This window comes from Cetorhinus maximus, chromosome 15 (assembly GCF_964194155.1).
Source record: "Cetorhinus maximus chromosome 15, sCetMax3.hap1.1, whole genome shotgun sequence".
Taxonomy (NCBI): Eukaryota; Metazoa; Chordata; class Chondrichthyes; order Lamniformes; family Cetorhinidae; genus Cetorhinus; species Cetorhinus maximus.
Genome location: NC_135893.1, coordinates 22,791,990 through 22,815,168, shown reverse-complemented (window position 1 = coordinate 22,815,168; position 23,179 = coordinate 22,791,990). Strand labels below are relative to the sequence as shown.

Genomic DNA, 23,179 nt, shown 5'->3' with positions numbered 1-23,179 from the left:
CATATACAGGCACATACACAAGCCAGGATTGCAGAGCATACAGACAGCAGAAGGCAGATTTTTCCAAAGTATCTGAAATGTTCCACCTTAAGTTGGTCAGCTTTGAGATCCTTTACCAACATGATGGTCTCTAACATTATACGCATACCGTGACTAATTCCACTAAACAGTTTCTACGGTTACTCAAATTAGTAAGCATACATATTAATCAGTCTCTAGCATTAATACTCTCAGTCTTGTTAATGCTGCCACTTGGACAGTAACATGAATGTTCCTCACTTCACTAGTCCTGCCAGTGCTTTGAGGGAGGGGATTTTCTCTTGTTTATAGCAAAAGTGTAAATGTATTTGTTATAAAGAAATTTAAGGTCACATTACAAACTCTAGTGTTAAAGTTGCTGGGTCCCATCAATGTCTCTAGCTTCACTTATAGTGCTCCTCATGGCTTACCTGTTAAGGCAGTGAGTCATACAAACCAAGAGAATCCCACTATTAATCCCTGGTCAGTCCTGAAATTAAACACAGCTCCTGTTCCCGATTATTATCCAGCCATGGCTCCATTGGTGGCACTCTCATCCGAATCAGAAGGTTGTGGATTCAAGTCCCACTTCAGAGCCTTGAGCACAAAATCTAGGCTGACACTCGAGAACAGTATTGAGGGAGTGCTGCATTGTCATCTTTTGGGTGAGATATTAAACTGAGACCCTGTCTGCCCTCTCTGATAGATGAAAAAGATTCCACAGCACTATTTTGAAGAGGAGCAGGAGAACTCTCCTCTGTGTCCCGGCCAATATTTATCCCTCCACCAACATCACTAAAACCAATTATCACATTGCTGTTTGTGGGAGCTTGCTATGTGCAAATTGGCTATTGCCTTTCCTACATTACAACAGTAACTACATTCCAAAAGAATTTCATTAGATGTAAAGGGCTTTGGGATGTCTGAAGGTCATGAGAGGTGCTATAGAAATGCAAGTCATTCTTCCTTTTTAACTCTGTTTGGAAATACTTTTGCGCACATTGAAGGAGGACAGGTTTGGGCATGCCCACAGTGAAATCCCCTGCCAAACTCACCGCCTAAGGTGATAAAAAATGTCCACTAGGGTGAGGTATCAGAGGGCAGTAAGTTCATAGAAATGTACCCCAGCAACAATGACTCCTTCAGGAGAAAAGGGAAGAAAATTGGCAAAGGGCAGGAGTTGAAAACCAATGATGCATACTGGGTTAACCAATACAGACTGTTTGATTACTCACATTAATAATGACTGAGAGGTGGGATAATGCTTCAAGGATGTTAAACCAGACCCCGATGTTCTGAGCGCGTACAGCCACTGGCCTCCGGTAATCACACACAAACTTCTGAGCATCCAGTCGAATCTCCACCCAGTTGTTGAGCAAAGCAAAAAGAGGAGCCAGTGGAAAGGCAGCCACAAAGATAGTGATGAAACCAAATTGCAGGACTGGCAAGAGGAAGAGCAGATAGAGTATCAGGATCCTCCGATCACTTTGTGTTACTGCCATCCTTTTCACCTCCCTGACATTCATTGTGCATCACTGAGATGGTGTGCTGTTGCATGTGCTAGTAAAGTAAATTTTTGCACCATTTTTATTTTAATCACATCCCATTCACATCGTCATTATTTTCACCAGGACAATCAAACCATCACCTGTTTTACAGTGTGCTACGCAGAGTAACACAACATACTTGAGATCTGGATGATCATAAGCTGGACAACATTCTCCCCCAAGATGATAATGTCATCTTAACTCCTGAACATGTAGCTTGCTATCCAGAATAGCACAGCACATTATTGCATACCACCTGATATCAGGGAAAATCAGCTGGACATCACTGATTATCATTTCTTTTTCATTCATTCATGGAATGTGGACATCACTGGCTAGGCCAGCACTTATTGCCCACCCCTATTTGCCCTTGAGAAGGTGGTGGTGAGCTGCCTTCTTGAACCGCTGCAGTCCAAGTGGTATAGGGTACACCCACAGTGCTGAGTTCTAGGATTTTGACCCAGTGACAATAAAAGAACGCTGATATATGTCCAAGTCAGGATGGTGAGTGGCTTGGAGGGGAACTTCCAGGTGGTGGTGTTCCCATCTGCCTGCTGCCCTTGTCCTTCTAGATGGTCAGGGTTGTGGGTTTGGAAGGTGCTGTCTAAGGAGCCTTGGTGAGTTCCTGCAGTACATCTTTTGGATGGTACACAATGCTGCCATTGTGTGTCGGTGGTGGAGGAAGTGAATGTTTATGGAAAGGGTGCCAATCAAGCAGGCTGCTTTGTCCTGGATGGTGTCAAGCTTCTTGAGTGTTGTAGGAGCTGCACTCATCCAGGCAACTTGTAGGTGGTGGACAGGCTTTGAGGTATCAGGAAGTGAGTTACTCTCTGGTTATTATGGCAATTGATTTGTTATCGTTCAGATCCATTCAGAAAGTCCCACTTTCATTCTCTCCAGGTATTTATATAGGACATTGGAATATATAGGGGGCAAATTGAAACACCGAGTGTAAGTGTAGAAGTTTGCTGAATCTTTTACAGAATGCGACTCTGTGCTAAATCATTTATTGTACTGGTTAAGACTGGATATTTGATTATCCCCATCATTGGATATCATTTGATATTAATGGCTATTACTTTATATTGTTGACTATTATTGGCTAGCTGGACATAACTAGCTACCAACAGATATCACTGGACATCACTAGTTGTCACTGGTTATTATTTTGACTGGACAATACTGGATATCATTATCACTGGGAGAGACTGAATATCACCATTATTGGATCACTATCACTTTCATTGAGTGTTACCACTTCTGGATATCGCTTCTATGCTGTTTCAAAGGTATTTACCAAATACTGTACATCCGATTAAATTAAAATTGTAGCTGTAATACTCTAGGTAAAAGAATGTGTATATTTTCTTTATATTTATATAGTTGTATAATAATTCCATTAAGATATGCACACTCAAAGAGATAAAAGGCTTGCCCTAATCACTCACCCATTTCCAGATACTCCTCAAACAACCCCTCACACGGGATGAGTTCATTGTCATCCTCCCATCGCTTGGGCTCCTGACAGATTTGGGAGCCCCTGATAATGGCCAGTTTCCGTTTCTGCCACCAGGCCTTTAGCTTCCTGACAAATGCATGCAACGACAAGTGGAAACAATCAATGCTTTCAAAAGGAAATTGGACGGGCACTTGAAGGAAATAAACGTGCAGGTTTCTGGGGATCGAGCAGGGGAATGGGGCTGACTGGGTTGCTCCACAGAGAGCTGGCGTGGACTTAATGAGCCGAATGGCTCTTTCCGTGGTGTAAATGACACTATGACTCGAATTGAGTCATCTGCGCTGTCCCTCCTAACAACATGAAGATAGGCTGAGATTATGGGTTACTAAATGCTACATCATTGGTGGGTTTGAATTGGCTGCAACAGGCCCATGACCTCCATCACCAGAATGTCACAGTTTTTTGCCCCATGACTAAAATACATCATTGCCAGATCACCAACAGCCTCCATGACTAGGCTGGATAATGTTTCTTCCTAAAGACTAATAAATGCTTTAGAACATGTCCTGACTTGTCTAGATATTAGAAGCACAGTTTCAATGTTCTCTAGCCATCACAGCAGATCCATTATTTCTGTGTTTAAAATAGACCCAACCACTAGTCATACTTTTGAGGCCAATATCCATGCCAAGCATGTGAAACACTAGTCATCATGAGAGGGAGGGTGGCAACTCAGCCAGCAATCCAGAGATTGCTAATTCTAAGGACACAGGTTCAAATCCCACTACAGCAACTGGTGGAAGTTAAATTCAATTGATAAATCTGGACTATATTTTTAAAAAGCTAGTCTCCGTAATTGCGACCATGAAAGCTATCATCGACTGTTGTAAAAACCCATCTGGTTCACTAAAGGAAAGGAAAAGAAATCTGCCATCTTTACTTGGTGTGGCCTACAGTAATGCGGCTGCCTCTTAACTGCCCTCTGAAATGGCCTAGCAAGCCACTCAGTTCAAGGGCAGCTAAGGATGGGCAACAAATGCTGGCCTTGTCAGTGACACCCACATTCCACGAAAGAATAACAAAAAGAAAACCATGCATGTCAAACAGGAATACTTAGAAAAAGTCTAAATTTTTCAGACTCCTGATCTTTTTAAATCCCAGCTTTGTTTCAACTGAATTTCAAGCTTCTCCCCATCTACTCATCCACCACAACTCCCCCATGTTACTCTGCCTAATTTTTCCTGTCTGCATTGGGTAACAGCAGAGATAACAATTTGTCCAATGGCACACAGGATACAGAATTTCCCAATGTCCTCTCAGTTAGTCCTGGTCTGATGTTGAGTGCGTTAAGGAACTGGAAATCTCTACTCACGGAATGACGAACTCCTCAATGTTGCTGATTATCTGTTTCCCCACCATGATGATGAAAAGTTGCTGAGCAAGTTCAATCAGACATCCTCCTGAGCCACACTGACAGAATCAAACAGGACAAGTCAATTCACAAACACTGCAGTCTCTGTCAGGATGAAATATTACAGCAGGGCAAGTAGAAGAGAGAGAGAGGTGAGGAGCAGGGGCATGGAGCAACCAAGACAGGTCAAATAATAATGAGCCAATTCCACAATTATTTTCTCAATAAATAAATAGCAAGAACAAAAAGCAGCATCACCTGGAAGCTTCACTACTTGCATCTTGAAGAGAGGAGACCATGCTTTACCCTGGGGATTGAGTGCTTAGGGAAAGATACAAATCTCCTCACTCAATGCTCTGGTGAAAGCTGTCCACTCCCCCGCCAACCCACATTACTTTCTAGTTGTTTCAGAATCACCTTCCGGCTGTTTGAGATGCATACATAATGCATCATTTCTCCCTGTTCTCAATGTCAAGGGATCCAGTGTGCTTTCTGGAGACAGGCCTGTTCTAGTCTCCCTTACGCTTTCAAACTAGTCTCGTCTACAAAATGCAAGGGGGAAATATTGAAAATGTTGAAGTAAAGCTGAAAATGTGGGAAATATAGTCTTTGACAAAGAAGAGACGGCTTAATGTGTCAGGTGTGATCGTACGTCAGTGACAAAAACAGGGCAGTCTTTTCAGCCCAGTATATGGAACACTGAGGTGGTCATCTAACATGGAGGAATAGGAAAGAGTCTAAAAAGTATGATCCTGGACTGCGAGCATGTGTCTCTCTCTTCCTACGGAACACAGTCACTACCTCAGAAAAAGGAGGGAATTAGGGGAAAATAAATGGTCCTATCCAGATGGTCTGGTACTTACATCCTCATTCCTCATCCCAAACAGCTTTCCATAATTTCCTGGGTAACCCACAAACCTTAGGAAAAGCAAACAAGAATTTTTTTAAAAGGAACATTACATATTCAGTCACAACTTCCATTCATAAAGTGCATTTACTGCAAAAGAAAATCCCAAGGCGCTTCACAGAGATGTAATCAGGTAACAACATTGCTAAGTTGTAAGGGTGGAGGAGGTGATAAGGATATGGAGGAGTGAGATCATGAAGTGATTTAAACATGAGGATAAGAATTTTAAAGTAGAGATTTGGGGGACTGGGAGCTATTGTATATCAGCAAGGACTGGTGTGACATGTGGATAGGACTTGGTATAATATAGGATACAGGCAGCAGAGTTTTATATGAGCTGAAGGACGATGGAGGGTGGGAGACTGGCCAGGGGAGCACTGAAATAATTGAAATAGAAAGCAGAAAATGCTCAGCCGATCAAACAGCACCTATGGAGAGAGACAGAGTTAATGTTTCAGGTCGATGTACAGCGAGTAGATAGGGTTTGGAATGCACTGCCTCGAAGTGTGGTGGAAATGAGTTCAATTGAGGCATTCAAAAAGGTGTTGGTTGATTATTTAAATAGAAACAACGTGCAGGATTACGGGGAAAAGGCAGGAGATTGGCACTAAGTTAAAATGCTCAGAGAGCCGGTGCAGACACGATAGGCCAGATAGCCTCCTTCAACACCATAACAATTCTGTGATTCTGTCTTTCATTAGAAGTGTGAAAAGTTAGAGATGCAGCAGATTTTAAGCAAGTGAAGGGGGCGGCTAGGAAAAAGAACAAAAAGAAAGGTTTGAGATAAGGTAGAAGGCAGGGGGGGTAAAATGATAAATTGGTTTATGGTGCAAGGTCAAAAGAGTGGCAATGGGACAAGCTAAGAAACAAAAGGTGTGACCGGAGGAGGTATAAGTGGCAGAATTATGAACAACTGCTGTACGATAGAAAAAAATGGGAGAGAAATGAGTGAAAAGCCAAAACCAGCAAAGAAAAAGGAAACAAAATGGGGGCAGAGGTTACAATCTAAAATTGTTGAACGCAATGTTGAGTCCAGAAGGCTATAGAGTGCTTAGCCGAAAGACAAGATGCTGTTCCTCAATAAGTGCACCACATTGACAGAGGATATAACTTGAGAGATTGATTACAGCTCTTTTAGTAGGTCAATTGGAGTGGAAGCCTGACTGTATAGATTCAAGGAGATGCTGTGGGGAAGAAGTGGAGCATGATTTTCCCACCAGCCTCAGGATCCCGACATTGGGATCAAATGCTGGGAGCCAGACCTGGGCAGCTATTTCTCCAGAGGCAGTCTCCTAATTGATCATGGTTCAATTAGGACAGCGGGCAGGCTCCTGATACTGCCAGCCTAATCACAGGGCCGGCAACCAGAGGCTTGGCAGCCCCAATGGGAGAGGTGGGACTGCTGAGACAGATAGGAGGCCTCTAGGGTGCCTCTAAATGGAGGCATACAATAAAAATTCAGAGGGCCAAGCGTGCAGGACCCTCAGAGCGGAGGGGAAACCCTTCCATTGGCAGTGTTTGGCTACAATTGCAGCCTTTGCTGTGGTGGCCCATTCCTTGGGAAATGGAGTTCTGATGGTCCCCCAGCCTGCCACAGGGAGGCCAATCTCAACTGAAGTGGTGGCCTCCCAACGCAGCAGGGTCCATTTCCACAGCCAGCAAAATGTCAGCAGGCCCACCAAACTGCCCCAAATTGAGAGCTTAATTTTTTTAATTGGCTGCCCACCTCCCTTCAGTGAAGGGAAACTTCCCCTGCAGCAAGAATGCATTGGGGAGCCATCCCAACACAGCTCCCCTGCTATTTTCCTGATGGCTCAACTCCAAGCCCACCACCCTGTGGCCAGTAAAAATCCAGCCCGTGATCTCATATATCCAAAACCATTATATAGGGTGGCTATAAAATTAGAATGGCAAAGATATTGTTGAGAACTTAGGTGCCTTTTGTATTGAGAAACCAAGGCGAAGGTTGGGAGGAGTAGTGATTAGGTGAAACCAAATTTTGGTTTTAAAACTGTGTAGATTATAGGAGGAAGTGAAGACTGATTGAGATAAGGAATTCCACCATTTTCAGGTACTAGTGAATTATAGTAAGTGATTGGGTGACGAATATTGATTAATACAGTGAGGATGGAGAAAGGACATATAACGATAAGGTATATGGAGTTTTGGAGAAGCAGAAATATTAATCAATGCAAGCTTGCACCCCAAAGGTGTTTTCACTAGAGGTCAGACTCAGATACTGGTATATATATTCAAATCTATATTATCTGTCTCTCTGTTCTGGGAATTACTCACTTTCAGTTTTAATATAGTGACATGCTCAGTTATTATTCCCAAGGATCCATGCCTTCTTATTTGAACTCTAAAACTATTTTTATTTGCATTTTTGACCCACCTGCCTTTGACAAATGCCACGTAGAATGGAGAAGAATAGAAGTTCACAAACTGGAACACAAACACTTTAAAGATGAAAGCGTCATCGAACCGCGTCTGTGTGCGGTGCATCTCTGCACAAGACAGAAAAGCAAGTATCAATATGTAGCCTGGGAGCAAAAATGAGCATGTGCGCTTTTTTCTATTTGTTCATGGAATGTGGGTGTCACTGCGAAGGCCAGTGTGTATTGCCCACCCCTAATTACCTTGAGAAGGTGGTGGTGAATCATTTTCCTTTGTGAACCACAACAATTGTGTAGTGAAGATACACTCAGCACGGTTAGGTAGGAGCTTCCAGGATTTTGTGACAATCATGGTGTTCCCATGAATTGCTGCCATTGTCCTTCCAGGGACAGAGATGGCAAGTTTGGGAGGTGCTGTCGAAGGCGGCTTGGTGAGAAGCTGTAGTGTAGATGATACACACTGCTGCCACTGTGCGCCGGTGGTGGAAGGAATGAATGCTTAATGCGATAGAGCAGGAAAAATCCAACCCAGCCAATTACTGCCCCATTGGTCTACTCTCGATGATCAGCAAAGTGATGGAAGGTGTCAGACAGTTCTATCAAGCGGCACTTACTCAGCAATAATCTGCTCACTGACGGTCAGTTTAGGTCCTGCCAGAACCACTCAGCTCCTGACCTCATTACAGCTTTGATTCAAACATGGACAAATGAGCTGAAGACAGGTGGTGAGGTGACAGTAACTGCTCTTGACATCAAGGCAGCATTTGGCCCAGTGTGGCATCAAGAGCCCTAGCAAAACTGGAATCAATGGGAATCAAGGGAAAACTCTCCACTCGTTGGAGTCATACTTTGCACAAAGGCAGATGTTTGTGGTGGTTCAATGTCAGTCCCAAGACCTTGCTGCAGGAGTTCCTCAGGATAGTGTCCTAGGCCCAACTATCTTGAGCTGCTTCATCAGTGATCTTCCTTCCATCATAAGGTCAGAAGTAGGGATGTTCGCTGATGATCGCACAATGTTCAGCACCATTCGTGACTCCTAAAATGCTGAAGCAGTCCATGCCCATATGCAGCAAGGCTTGGACAACATTCAGGCTTGGGCTGATAAGTGGCAAGTAACATTAGTGCCACACAAATGCCAGGCAATGGCCATTTCCAACAAGAGAGAATCCAACCATCACCTCTTGATATTCATGGCATTACCACAACTGAATCCCCCAACCAACAACATCCTGGGCATTACCATTGACCAGAAATTGAAATGGACCAGCCATTTAAATAGTGTGGCTAACAACAGCAGGTCAGAGAGTGGGAATTCTGCAGACGTAACTCACCTCCAGACTCCCCAAAACCTGTCCACCATCTACAAGGCACAAGTCAGGAGTGTGATGGAATACTCTTCACTTGACTGGATCAGCGCAGCTCCAACAACACTCAGGAAGCTCGACACTATCCAGGACAAAGTAGCTCGTTTGATTGGCACCCCATCCACTACTGATGCACAGTGGCAACAGTGTTTACCATCTATAAGAAGCACTGCAGCAACTCACCAAGGCTCCTTCGGCAGCACCTTCCAAACCCGCAATCTCTACCACCCAGAAGAACAAGGGCAGCAGACACATGAGAACACCATCACCTGCAAGTTCCCCTGCAAGCCAAACACCACCCTGACTTGGAACTATATCACTGTTCCTTCACTGTCACTGGGTCAAAATCCTGGAACGCCCATCCTAACAGCACTGCAGGTGTACCTACGCCACATCAACTGCAGCAGTTCAAGGCAGCAGCTCACCACTACCTTCTCAAGGGCAATTAGGGATGGGCAAAAAATGCTGGCCTAGCCAGCGACACCCACATCCCGTGAACGAATACATTTTTAAAAAAATGAATGGGGTGCCAATTAAGTGGCTGTTATGTTCTGAAGGTTATTGGGTTTCTTGAATGTTGTTGGAGCTGCATTCATCCAGGCAAGCAGAGAGTATTTCATCACTCTCCTGACTTGTGCCTTGTAGGTGGGGGAAAGGATCAGGGGAGTCATGAGGTGAGTCACTTGCTACAGAACACCCCGCCTCTGACCTGCTCTTGTAGCCACAAGTATTTAAATGGCTGGTCCAATTATGTTCCTGGTCAATGGTAACCTCCAGGATGTTGATGGTGGGGTTTCAGTGATGGTATTGCTGTTGAATGTCAAGGGAAAGTTCTTAAACTCTCTCTTGTTGGAGATGGTCATTGCCTGGCACTTGTGTAGCACAAATGTTATTCGTCACTTATCAGCCCAAGCCTGAATACTGTCCAGACTTTGCTGCATATTGAAAGGAATGCAAGACTTTTTAAGATGGTTATATCTTAAACCGTCTCTTTTAATTTAAGGTAAAACAGAATGTCCAAAATTGGGAATGGAAATTATAATGAACTGTGTCTGGTTTATGGACCCATGTGATTTGGTTGTCATGGAGACAAAGGCCCAGATCAAAACTCATAGAAACTCAAGTGCCAGTTTTCACATCTCGTGACAAAAAGAGGAGCAGCTGGTCTTTTTGGACACAGACTCACAGACAGGCTGAGGGGGACCTGGAGAGGAAGACTGAAAACAGCTGCTGCTATGCCAAACAGAGGGAAAGACTGTTTTTATGTTAACCACCAAGCAGAATGGTGAGAACAGATTCCCTGTTTAAAGAGATGAGTCTTGGAGTCGCCAGAGCGTGCCTTGCCGCTGGGAACCTGTTCAGTGGCACTCAGGAGATTGAGTGAAGGGACTTTTAAAAGGATACTAGCAGACTCACCCTGGTGTGGCTGGAAGAAGGGATCCTGTTGGAAAGCTGGGCAGAGTTTGGGATTTTATCTACAAGGCTACATTTTTGCTGAGAGTATGGTGTAACATAAAAAACGCAGCGTGTAGTTTTCAGTTGGGTTAATTGGTTAATGGGTGAAGTACCTTTTCTGTAGTTTAGAAATTAGTTGCCTACCAAGTAATGTTTAGTTGAATTTGATTTTAGTTTGTTTGTTACAATAAAAGTCTTAAAATGTGAAATCTTGTCATGTGATGTCAGTTGCTAGGAAATTCATATACCTTCTTAAAAATTATCAGTCTCTATGGGGATAGTAACAATGTGGACATGTACTGCTTCAGTACCCGAGGAGTTGCAAATGGAATTGAACACTGAGCAATCATCATGGAACATCTCCACTTCTGACCTTTTGTTGGAGATGAAGGTTATTGATGAAGCAGCTGAAGATGGTTGGGCCTAGGGCACTGCACCAAGGAACTCCTGCAGCAATGTTCTGGGACTGAAATGATTGGCCTCCAACAACCACAGCCATCTTCTATTGTACTAGATATGACTCCAGCCAGCAGATAGTTTTCTCTGATTCCCAATGACTTCAATTTTAATATATCTCATTGATGTCACACTGACCAAATGCTGCCTTGATGTCAAGTGCAGTCACTCTTATATCTCACCTCTGGAACACCGCTCTTTTGCCCACATTTGAACCAAGGCTGTAATGAGGTCTGGGATCAAGTGCAGAACACAAACCAAACTTTGGTGAGCAGGTTATTGGTGAGTAAGTGCCACTTGATAGCACTGTCAAAGACAACTTCTGTCACTTTGCTGATAATTGAGTAGACTGGTGGGGCAGTAATTGACCATATTGGAACTGTCCTACTTTTTATGGACAGGGCAAAACTGGGCAATTTTCCATTTTGGCTGGTAGATGCTAGTGATGTAGCTGCACTGGAACAACTTGGCTAGAGACACAGCTAGTTCCAGAGCACAGGTCTTCAGTACTACAGTCAGGATGTTGTTTGACCTATAGCCTTTGCTGTATCTATTGTGCTCAGCCATTTTGTGGAGTGAATTAAATGGGCTGATGGTCTATATAAATGGTTATGCAACTGGACTTACATGCATGCTAAACAGCAGAAAACAGCTAAGTGGTCCCACAACCAATGGATTAGATCAAAGCTCTGCAGTCCTGCCACATCTGGTCATGAATGAGGGACTATTAAACAACTAACAGGAGGAGGCAGCTCCATGAACACCCCTGTCCTCAGTAATGGGGGAACCTAGCACATGAGTACAAAAGACAAAGGTGCAATGTTTGCAACCATTTTAGGCCAGAAATGCTAGATGGATGATCCATCTCGTCCTTCTCCTGAGATCCCTTCTGTCACAGAAGCCAAACTTCAGCCTGATTCTTAAATAGGTTAACTGTATGCATTTATTAACTACAAGAACTATGTACACATATATATATATATATATATATATATATATATATATATATATATATATAGTATAGGATTCAAACTAAGAGCTATCTCCATGCTTGCTTGTGCACACAGCTCTGTCCAACACCAGACTAACCTCTAGGTGCAGGTTATGTGTTCTCTTACATCATTGTGTGGGCGGTACTGTACTCAGTCCCACACTAACTCTATATGTGCCAGACCCTTGGATGACAGTAACCAGTTCCCAATCGAACAGATCATTAGTTTAAACTGCACTAATATGAGAACTACAGCCCTGATTTTTGGGAAATCCCAAGGATGGAACTGGTGGAATCAAAACTGAAATAATTTGGCACACATTAAACTTTCACAAGTGGTTAAAAAGGTCAGAGAGCAGTTGAATTTGCACAAGTGTCAAATGTGCAACATTAGTATGTTTGCAGAGGGCCAGGCTGTACATGTTGAAGTCAGTCTGTGCTTGCTGCTCAAAATGTCCCCTAACTCTAACTTGAGAATGATTGAGCATTGCTGCTGACTAAACAGGAAATCAGATAACCTGCTATATTAGAGTAGCAAACCATATTTATATTGCAGCACTCAGTATGCCAGAATGTGATCAGATCACATTCTAGTGTTGGACAGAGCCGTGTGCACAAGCATGGAGACAGCTCTTAGCTTGAATCCTATACTGTATATATATGTACATAGTTCTTGTAGTTAATAAATACATACAATGCATTTAAGACAACGAAGGCTTCATTAAGACCTATGGTGTCCAACACCCTGCAACGTAGTGGCAGCTAACAGAAAAACCCAAAACCTTGCAAAAAATGCTGAAAAAAACTAAAGTCCTACGAGACTAAATAAAAATTCGAAGAAGCATTCTGAAGAAAAACTCAAGAAGCAGATGCACAAAGGAAAATCACCAGGGAAAAACTCCAAAGAAAGGCTTAGAAGCCGAAGGCAGTCATTTAAAATTTCTCACTACACCAGAAGACTCCATGGGATTTCTTGTAAGTCCAGCTTCAATTCCCAGAATGCATAGTCAGCAGATTTAGCAAGGTGAACTAAATCTTTTAAGTTCCAGGATAAAGCAAGTCCTGAGAAATATTTAATAGTTCCATGGTCAAAAATTTCCATTTAAAAACTCTGTTGGAAAAGCCAGATTCCCGAGTCGGCATCTAAACACCGTACTCACTCCAAAAAGGAAACAAAGGATTAATTAATTAATTCAGAAGAATCATGACTAAAGAATCAGCTTTAAAGGCCAGCCAGGGTAGAATCTGACACTTTCTTGACCCTAAAGCATAATGCTGAAATCTGCAGCTAGTTGATCCAAGCAGCCGCTGTTTAAAATTTTTCAAGGCAGGGCGCGAACCCCATCGCAGCAGAAGCCCACGAGGCTGGCTTGTGTGGGTAAACCCTTTGTCTTCAAATGAACGGTGGCACCACCTTGAATTTCAGCAACTTCTTAAAGCCAAACCTACACTTTAAAATTTTTTAACCATGGATCAGAAATCCACTTTCCAGATCAGTTTGGAATTATCCAAGACCTAGATCAATCACATAATTGGGGCCTTTGGAGAAAAAAATTCCTTAGGTACATGATTGCTTCAGGTCTGGATAAAAAGACAGAAGTTAAACAAGTTAACACACTGCCTTATTTGGTAGGCTCAATAGTAGATGACATTATTGACATTATGCTTTAGGGTCGCAAAAGTGTCAAATCCTAGCCCTTGCTGGTCTTTAAAGCTTAATACAAGGAATCAATGAATCTGCTTAATTTGAAGAGGTACTAAAATCATTTGATTTTTATTTTAACCCAGGGAGTAACAAAATCCTTGAAAGGGTTAAATTTAATAAGCATGTCCAGCAGCCAGGAGAACTTATCAACTCATTCATTAATGGTCTGTACAGGATGGCTGAAGGCTGCGAATACGGAGATCTAAAATCTGAACTAATCAGGGATAGAATACTTGTAGGAATAGCGGACAATGCACTCTCAGACACGCTGCAAGCAAAGGGAGATCTGACTCTCGAGAAAGCTATCCAGATTGTTAGGCTGTCTGAACTCCATGTGCAGCACAGATCCATTTTAAGAGAAGAAAGTAAACTGTGGTACAAAGCAAAGCCCACAGTCTAGTTAGTTAAACAGCACAGAAAAGGGACACTCCAGGCCAAGGGAAGCAATACTCTAACCACCCAGTAGAGCGACCATGCCAGCGCTATGGAGCAAAGTGTCACCACAGGCGAGGTCAATGTCCTGCAATTTCAGCCCAATGCTTTCAATGTAACAGAATTGGACACTTTGGCAAACTGTGCAAGACCAAAACATCTAAACGCACAGAAGACCCAAAGGTGATTCATGAGGTTGAGACCGCACACCTTGCTTCTGGGCGAGGTCAAAGATCCTGGATTTTCATTTTGCAATGCAGACATTTCAGTTAATGGCCCTCTCACAAACTTTAAATTGGACATGGGAGCCAGTGTTAAGGTCCTATCAGACAAAGAACCATGGCTGAGACACCTCTGGCTTCGAACAATAGACACACCACTCTATGGGCCCAGAGGAATTTAACTTCTGATCATAGGCATGATTTGGGAACCACTAAGGTATGGCAACAAACAAATATTCGAGCTGATGTATGTCATCTGTAACCCATCTTTTTCTCTCTTGAACAGAGATGCGTGTGTAGCCATGAATCTCCTCAAAATGGCAGAAAATATCAAGACAACCATTGTTGTAAATTACTCGGAACTGCAAGTTCCCGAGAGCTCAAACAAGAAAGGTTGGGACTTCAGCTCTGAACCATCTTCTCTCTTTGCAGAGAGGGTTTGTCCATTTTCGTTACAAGTGCCAGAAAGCCCTCATTGGTCAGACCAGCCAACCACTCAGATGGTTACCATGACGCCTCCAGTGGATGATAGACAAGAGAGCAACCAACAACCAGAAGAGCCTCAACCTTTGGCTCTGAAGACCATTGATGAGGTCAACACTGTGGCCACAGAGCAAACGCTGCAACTCCCAACCAGCATGACAGTGCCACAGACGATGCTGGAACCAAATAGCAGCCATCCACTGCTGACACCATACCACACAGCCAAATGCAAAAGTGAGCTTACTAAAAAAAAACAATCCTCATAACAGGAATGACTATCTTCCGTCACAGAGGACGTCACGACAATACACATGACGAAGAAAGAAGAGAAAAAAATGACATGGAGACAAGCACAACGTTTGTCCACCCCACAAGAAACGGGATGGAGCAACAACCACCAATTACCACAACTGCCAAGTCGACAAAGAGCGGTTCAATACCAAGGAATAGAACAAGAGGATGAAAGGATATCTAGATGCCTGGATAACCTCCATTCAACAGAGTTTACCTGGAACAACAAATCCTACCACATTTCCAACAGTAGTGTGAACAAGATATGGAAAGGTTGTAAGGCCCCCAGTCCACCCGAACCTATGAACTCAGAGACTTGAAGGAGGATATGGGGCATTAATAACAATGTAAATACATGGGGTAAACTAGAATAACTTGAAATACATTGGATAAAGACTTGGTTGGGGGGGGTGTAGCATAGGAGTCAGGCACATATAGGGTTAATGTGGGACTGTGTACAGTACTGCCCACACAATGATACAAGAGAATATGTGACCCGCACCTAGCAGTCAGTCTAGTGTTGGACAGAGCCGTGTGCACAAGCAAGCATGGAGACAGCTCCTAACTTGAACTCCTTACTGTTTTTTTTAAAATTCATTCATGGGAAGTGGGCATTGCTGGCTAGGCCAGCATTTATTGCCCATCCCTATTTGCCCTCGAGAAGGTGGTGGTGAGCTGCCTTCTTGAACTGCTGTAGTCCAAGTGCTGTAGGTACACACACAGTGCTGTTAGGGAGGGAGTTCCAGGATTTTGACCCAGCAACAGTGAAGGAAAGTTGATATATTTCCAAGTCAGGATGGGGAGTGGCTTGGAGGAGAACTTCCATGTGGAGTTCCCATGTGTCTGCTGCCCTTGTCTTTCTAGATGATAACGGCCATGTGTTTGGAAAGTGCTGTCTATGGAGCCTTGGTGAGTTCCTGCAGTGCATCTTGTAGGTGGTACACACTGCTGCCGCTGTGCATTGATGGTGGGGGGAGTGAATGTTTGTGGATGGGGTGTTAATCAAGCGGGCTGCTTTGGCCTGGATGGTGTCAAGCTTCTCGAGTTGGAGCTGCACTCATCCAGGCAAGTGTACATAGTTTTTGCAGTTAATAAACACATACAGTTAACCTACTTAAGACTATGAAGACTTCATTAAGACCTACCGAATGGTATCCAACACCCTACAACAGCTACAATCTAGACAAACTGTATAGGATGGTGTCAACAGGTATGTATAATGGACAAAGCAGCCAAAAGCATGTGGCTGAGTTGAACAGGGCTTGGGTCTTAGAGCCAACTGAAAGGGGCAGAGCCATTAACATATTTACACTAAATGGGGTCGGACTCTGAATTCACTGTGCTGATGGCTTGTTATAGTTTCCTTACCCCATCTGGTGAGCTTTTCTGCCAGTGATGTGTAGATCTGGCCCATCAGCAGGATGAGTATAAGGTTTATCATGGAGCTGCTGATGTTTGCAATGTTTCCAGCCTGTTAGGGATTAACGTTACACACTAAGTACAGCCCCAACAATTAGAATATATGTAACATAACAGCCATATATGAGGAACAGACAGGTGAATAAGGAACAAGGGGGCTGTTACCGCCTGAGGAACTGTACCCCAAAAACAGTTAGCTACTTCAGGAGGGCAGCAGAAAAAATTGGATCTTAATATTGCATGCGAGGGCTGTTCTGGTGGTCTAACCAGCACATACTTGCATCTGCAATAGCTGAAGGAGATCCACCTTGCAACAAAGTTTTTAGAATCACAGAATTGTTAGGGTGCAGAAGGAGGCCATTCAGCTCTCCAAATGAGCATTATGATTCAGTGCTGCTCTCCTGCCTTTTCCCCATAACTCTGCACATTATTTAAATAGAAACAATCATCTAATGCCCTCTTGAATGCCTCGATTGAACCTGCCTCTGCCACACTTCCAGGCAGTGGATTCCAGACTCAAACCACTCGCTGTGTGAAAAAGTTTTTTCTCACATCACATTTGCTTCTTTTGCAAATCACTTTAAATCTGTGCCCTCTCGTTCTCTATCCTTTTACGAGCAGGACCAGTTTCTCCCTATCTACTCTGTCCAGCCCCTTTGTGATTTTGAACACCTCTATCAAATCTCCTCTTAGCCTTCTCCTCTCCAAGGAGAACAGTCCCAATTTCTCCAATCTATCTTCACAACTGAAGTTTCCCATCCCTGGAACCATTTTTGCGAACCTCTTCTGCACTCTCTCCAATGCATTCACATCCTTCCTAAAGTGTGGCACCCAGAGTTGTACACAATATTCCAGCTGAGGTCTAACTAGTGTCCTATACAAGCTCAACATATCCTCCTTGCTCTTGTACTCTATGCTCCTATTAATAAAGCCTCGGATACTGTATGCTTTATTAACTGCTCTCTCCACCTATCCTGCCATCTTTAATGGCTTATGTACATATACACCCAGGTCCCTCTGCTCCTGCACACCCTTTAGAGTTATACCCCTTATTTTATATTGTCTCTCCATGTTCTTCCTACTAGAATGAATCACTTCACACTTCTTTGCATTGAACTTCATCTGCCACCTATCTGCTCACTCCACCAACTTGTCTATGTCCTTTTGAAGTTCTATACGGTCCTCACAGTATACAATGCTTCCAAGTTTTGTATCATCCGCAAACTTTGAAATTGCCCCCTGCACACCAAGATCTAGATCATTAATATACATCAGGAAAAGCAGGACTCCCAATACTGACCCCTGGTGAACTCCACTACAAACCTTCCTCCAGCCTGAAAAATATCCATTAACCATTACTCACTGTTTGCTGTTACTCAGCCAATTTTGTATTCACATTGCTACTGTCCCTTTTATTCCATGAGCTATAACTTTTCTAACAAGTCAGTATCCAATGCCTCTTGGAAGTCCATATACACCACATTAACAGCATTACCCCTCTATGTCACCTCTTCAAAACAATCCAGCAAGTCAGTTAAACATGATTTTCCCTCAAGTAATCCATGCTGGCTCTTCCTAATTAACCCACATTTTTACATGTGACTATTAATTCTATCCCAAATAATTATTTCTAGAAGCTTCCCCACCACCGAAGTTAAACTGACTGGTCTGTAATTGCTGGGCTTATCCTTACAACCTTTTTTGAACAAGAGCATGATGTTTGCAATTCTCCAGTCTTCTGGCACCTCCCCTGAGTCTAGGAAAGACTGAAAGATTATGGCCAGTGCCCCTGCAATTTCCAATCTCACTTCCTTCAATATCCTTGGATGCATCTCATCAGGTTTCCTCCTCTGACATCATGGCTTGGGTAGCATCTGCTTCCTTGGTAAAGACAGATGCAAAGTATTCATTTAACACCTCAGCCATGCCCCCTGCCTCCATGAGCAAATCCCCTTTTTGGTCGCTAATCAGCCATACTCCTCCTTTTACTAGAACAAAAACAAAAATACCTGGAAAAACTCAGCAGGTCTGGCAGCATCTGCGGAGAGGAGCACAGTTAACATTTCGAGTCCGAATGACCCTTTAACAGAACTAATCTCCTCCTTTTACTATTTGGGTGCCTATAGAAAACTTTCGGATTCCCCTTCCTGCCAGTCTTTTCTCATAATCCCTCTTTGCTTCTTCATCTCTCCTCTGAACCTTCTGCATTCATCTTGGTTCTCAATTCTGTTTTCTACCTGACACCTGTCATAAGCACACTTTCTTATTTATCTCAATTTCTATCTCCTTTATCATCCAGGGAGCTCTGGATTTGTTTGCCCTACCTTTCCTTTTTAAGGGAATATACCTTGACGGTACCCGAAACATCACTTGTTTGAAGATAGCCCACTGGTTCCAGTCTATCCAGCCCAGCTCCATTCTTGCCCCATTGATGTTGGCTCTCCCCCAGTTAATTATTCTTACTCTGGATTGCCCATTGTCCTTTTATACCGTCATCCTAAATTTTATGATACAATGATCACTGTCTCCTAAATGTTTTCCAAACTGACAGTTGATTTACTTGGCACACCTTATTTCCAAGTCCCAGGTCTAGCAATGCCTCCTTTCTTGTTGTACTGGACACATACTGCTGTAGAAAATTCTCCTGAACACACTGCAGGAACTCTTGTCCCTCTCTGCCCTTTACACTACCACTATCCCAGTCTATTTTCATGTAATTAAAGTCCCCCATCATAACTACTCTATAATGTTTGCACCTCTCTATCAGTTCCCTGCAGATTTCTTCCTCCACATCCTTCCCACTAGTTGGTGGCCTATAGGCTACACCGAGCAATGTAATTGCACCGTTTTTGTTCCTTAGCTCTAGCCGAAATGATTCTGTCCTTGAACCCTCTAGGACACCCTCTTTCTCCAGCAATGCAATGCTCTCCTTAACCAATACGGCCACCCCCCTCCTCCTTTTCTCCTGCCCTATCTTTCCTGAACACCTTATACCCAGGAATATTTAACACCCAGTCCAGGCGTTCCTTGAGCCAGGTCTCCGTTATCACCACAACATTATAAATTCACATGGCAATCTGCGCCTGTAACTCATCAATCTTATTTACTATACTCCGCGCATTCACATACATGCAGTATAACCATGATTTAGACTTCATTACTTTCTCCCTTACTCTGACTCTGTCTATTAACTTACTATTCTCTATTCTAGTGCTATTGTCTCTCCCAGTATTTTGTGCAGCTTGGTATTACTCTCAATATTCTCTCCTGGTTCCCACGCCCCTGCTGAATTAGTTTAAAGCCCCACCAAAACACCCCGCAAGGAACTCAGTCCCAGCTCTGTTCAGATGCAACCCGTCCGGCTTGTACAGGTACCATCTCCCCCACAGCCAGTTCCAGTGTCCAAGGAATCTAAAGCCCTCCCTCCTGCACCATCTTTCCTGCCATACATTCATCTGCCTTGTCCTCCTATTTCTGTACTCACTTGCACAGTAATCTGGAGATAACTACTTTTGAGGCCCTGCTGCTCATTTTCTACCTTGGTCCCTAAACTGTCTGCAGACCACATCTGCCTTCTACCTAAGTCATTGGTGCCAACGTGGACTATGACCTCTGGCTGTTCACCTGCCCCCAGAAGAATGTCCTGCAGTCACTCGATGACATCCTTGACCCTGGCACCAGGGGAACAACATACCAACTTGGAGTCACGTCTACGGCCGCAGAAACGCCTGTCTGTACCCCTATCTAACGAATCCCCTAACACTATTGCTCTTCCCTTCTTCTTCTTCCCTTCCTATACAGCCAAGCTGCTCACGATGCCACAAACTTTGCTCTGACTGCACTCCTCTGAGGAGCCAATGCCCTCACCAGTATCCAAAACAGAAAACCGATTAATCAGCAGGACCCCATTGCCTGCCTGGTTCTCTTGGACAGCCTGGCGGTCACCCATTCCCTTTCTGCCTCATGCTCATAACCTGCGATGTGACTATCTCTTTGAACATGCTATCCACGTAGCTGTCAGCCTCGTAGATGCACCACAGTGACTCCAGCTGCCGCTCAAGCTCTGAAACCCGGAGCTCAAGTTTCTGCAGCTGGCAGCACTTCCTGCACATGTGGTCATCTAGGTCACCAGTACTGTCCACGACTTCCCACGTTTTACAGGACATACATTCTTCTTTATGATTCAGGATCTTCTGCCTGGAAATGAAATCTGGATATCATGAATCGAGAGTTGTCATTGGCGGGGAAATGTCAGAAGTGACATTTATTATTAGCAAGCGTGATCGCGATTGCAAACCAGTTTACACACATCAAAATGTTACATACTTATAGCAAACTTAACGACCACACAACCTCAAAAGATTAGTCTTCAACTGGTTCTCCACTGCAGATCTGCATGTTTAATCTTGAGGCAGGGGCCATTTTACCCCAAAGCAGGGGCATTTCCACTGTCCAATCTACCACCACAGCTGGCTTATCATTAAGCATTATCATTCAAGTGGTACACACTTCCTGTGCCCCAAACCTTACAATTCGCAACCCTTGTATTCATCTTTAAAAACCATTCATAGCCTAACCTCTACCTTATTTTATCTCTGAAATTTACTCCAGGCTTGTTTCCTCAGGGATCTTTGCCAAATTCTCTTTGCATTCTTTAGCTGCCCCAGTCCTTTTTTAATCCCTCTGCCCACATTTAAAAACCTCATCAAAATCTATTTCTTCAGTCATCCCTCCAAATCTCCTGTCTCTTAATCAGCCACCGTTTTCATTATGCTTATTTATGAGACATTGTTCATCTGAAAGGTGCAATATTAAGTGCAAGTTGTTGGAGCTGAGAGTGCTGAGGAATGCAGCACTTTTCATTTCAAACACCCGGTGTCAGACTTGGTCATTTACTTCTCAGGTATGGCATGGATTAAATGCACAATTGCACACCCTCTGCTCTGCTCCATCAAGTGTAACATGGCGACATATAGTGTGTTAGATATAGAGTAAAGCTCCTTGACACTATCCCATCACACACTCCCAGTCAGGTGCAGCGTTGTTACATGCAGAGTAAAGCTCCTGCAGCAGAGGTTAATGCACATGGAAACCGGAACATGTGCATTAGTTCTAATTATTTTGAACCGCGCACAGCAGTTAATGCACAGGGTGGGTTATCCTTCTCTTACCTGGGTCTTCAGAAGAGTGTTGCCCGTGTGGTACATCATCACACTGATAATCCCACGATACATGATCACAGTCACCAGGAAAATCATCACTACGCACAGCTGGGCCAGGCAGGAAATATGTGAAATGGCAAGAGTGATAATCAGGGGTAAAATCAAGGGATAGGCAGAGAAAGAATGGTTTGGAGAAGAGGGCAGTAACAGAGGCAATATAAAATAAATAGAACAAGAAATGGAGGAACAATGAAGACATGGCAGCAGTTAGAACAATGAGAAAATGAATGAGATAAGAGAGTGCAGAGGAGAAATGAAAGCCAAAAAGGGAGGATTGAAGGAGAGAATAGAAATAACTATTAGCATTTCATCAAAATTATTAGAAGCATTAAATATCAGACCAATTAAACCACCAAAGCTCAACAAGCCTCCAACTCTTCCCATTAAACCAAACATCCCCACCACTCTTCTTAAACCAACACAAACCAATACCCCTCAGCATCCCCCAACAAACAAACACAAAACATTATCCCTCCCTTAAACCAAGAGCGTTCTTGGAAACACAATATGAAAACTTTTCTATGCCCAGCGCCATCTTAATCTTAACGAGCGCCAAACAGGTCAGATCTCTCATCTTTGCAATGGCAACCTGTGTGCTGGGCATTAGAAACCATCGTAACTCAATTGTCAAGAGCATGTGCAGAATAGTAGTGAATATATAGCAAAAAAAAAAGGAAGACAAGAAATTCAAACCCTTCCCTGTGCATATTTACATAAGCTCTACATTTAATTTTAACATTCCGAGCCTGGTATTATTTTGAGTTGTCAGTTGAGGCATTTACTTCACATACTGATGCTGGTGCCACTCCCAAACTTGGCTAAGTGGGGTGACTCTGTTGCCAGCAGTACAGGGAAAATCCACTAGGACAACAATGAAAATATGTTTGGCACTCAGTATGGACTGTCACTATTTCCCTATCTGGTTGGTTGCTTACTAGGCCTGTCCATGTCTTACAAGTTTCTGAGTAAGCTTCCTCCAGAAATTGAAGAAAGTTTGTTGTCAAAAATGAAAGTCATTGGTTCTTAGCTTTTAAACAATTGTTCACAAATCTGAGTCTAGAGCCCAGGTTCTAACAGAAAGAAGCACTTAAAGGTCAATTATTTCTAATATCTGTCCTCTCACCATAACTATAATAACCATTGATCCTGTGAAGATTCGGGACAGACGGTCTTTCTCAGGGAAATACGGCTCCTTGACCCCAGTGACTGGATTCTGTTCCATCATTGGTGCCACTGCTGCAAACTCAGGTCTTGGACGCTCCTGCAGGAGAAGAGCTGCTGTTACAAAGTAGATCTGAGTGCTGGCCTTAACTCCCTAATATCTGGTGTCACCATCCTTCATTTCACCTTGTTAATACCCAGCGCCATTACTGCATACAAGCGTTGAAAAGAATGGTTCAGC

General features: G+C 43.5%; 1 protein-coding gene across 1 annotated transcript in view; it reads right to left on the bottom strand.

Annotated features, from left to right (window-relative positions):
• Nucleotides 1–23,179, bottom strand: part of ano11 (anoctamin 11) — a 46,900-nt gene that overhangs the window by 6,739 nt on the left and 16,982 nt on the right. Inside the window, exons 12-19 of the mRNA XM_078558091.1 lie at nt 22,901–23,038; nt 21,727–21,825; nt 16,505–16,607; nt 7,738–7,849; nt 5,299–5,353; nt 4,397–4,494; nt 3,014–3,150; nt 1,254–1,459 (exon numbers count right to left, since the gene is read on the bottom strand). Of these exons, the coding sequence (XP_078414217.1) occupies nt 1,254–1,459; nt 3,014–3,150; nt 4,397–4,494; nt 5,299–5,353; nt 7,738–7,849; nt 16,505–16,607; nt 21,727–21,825; nt 22,901–23,038 (948 nt within the window). The remainder of the gene's footprint in view (nt 1–1,253; nt 1,460–3,013; nt 3,151–4,396; nt 4,495–5,298; nt 5,354–7,737; nt 7,850–16,504; nt 16,608–21,726; nt 21,826–22,900; nt 23,039–23,179) is intronic.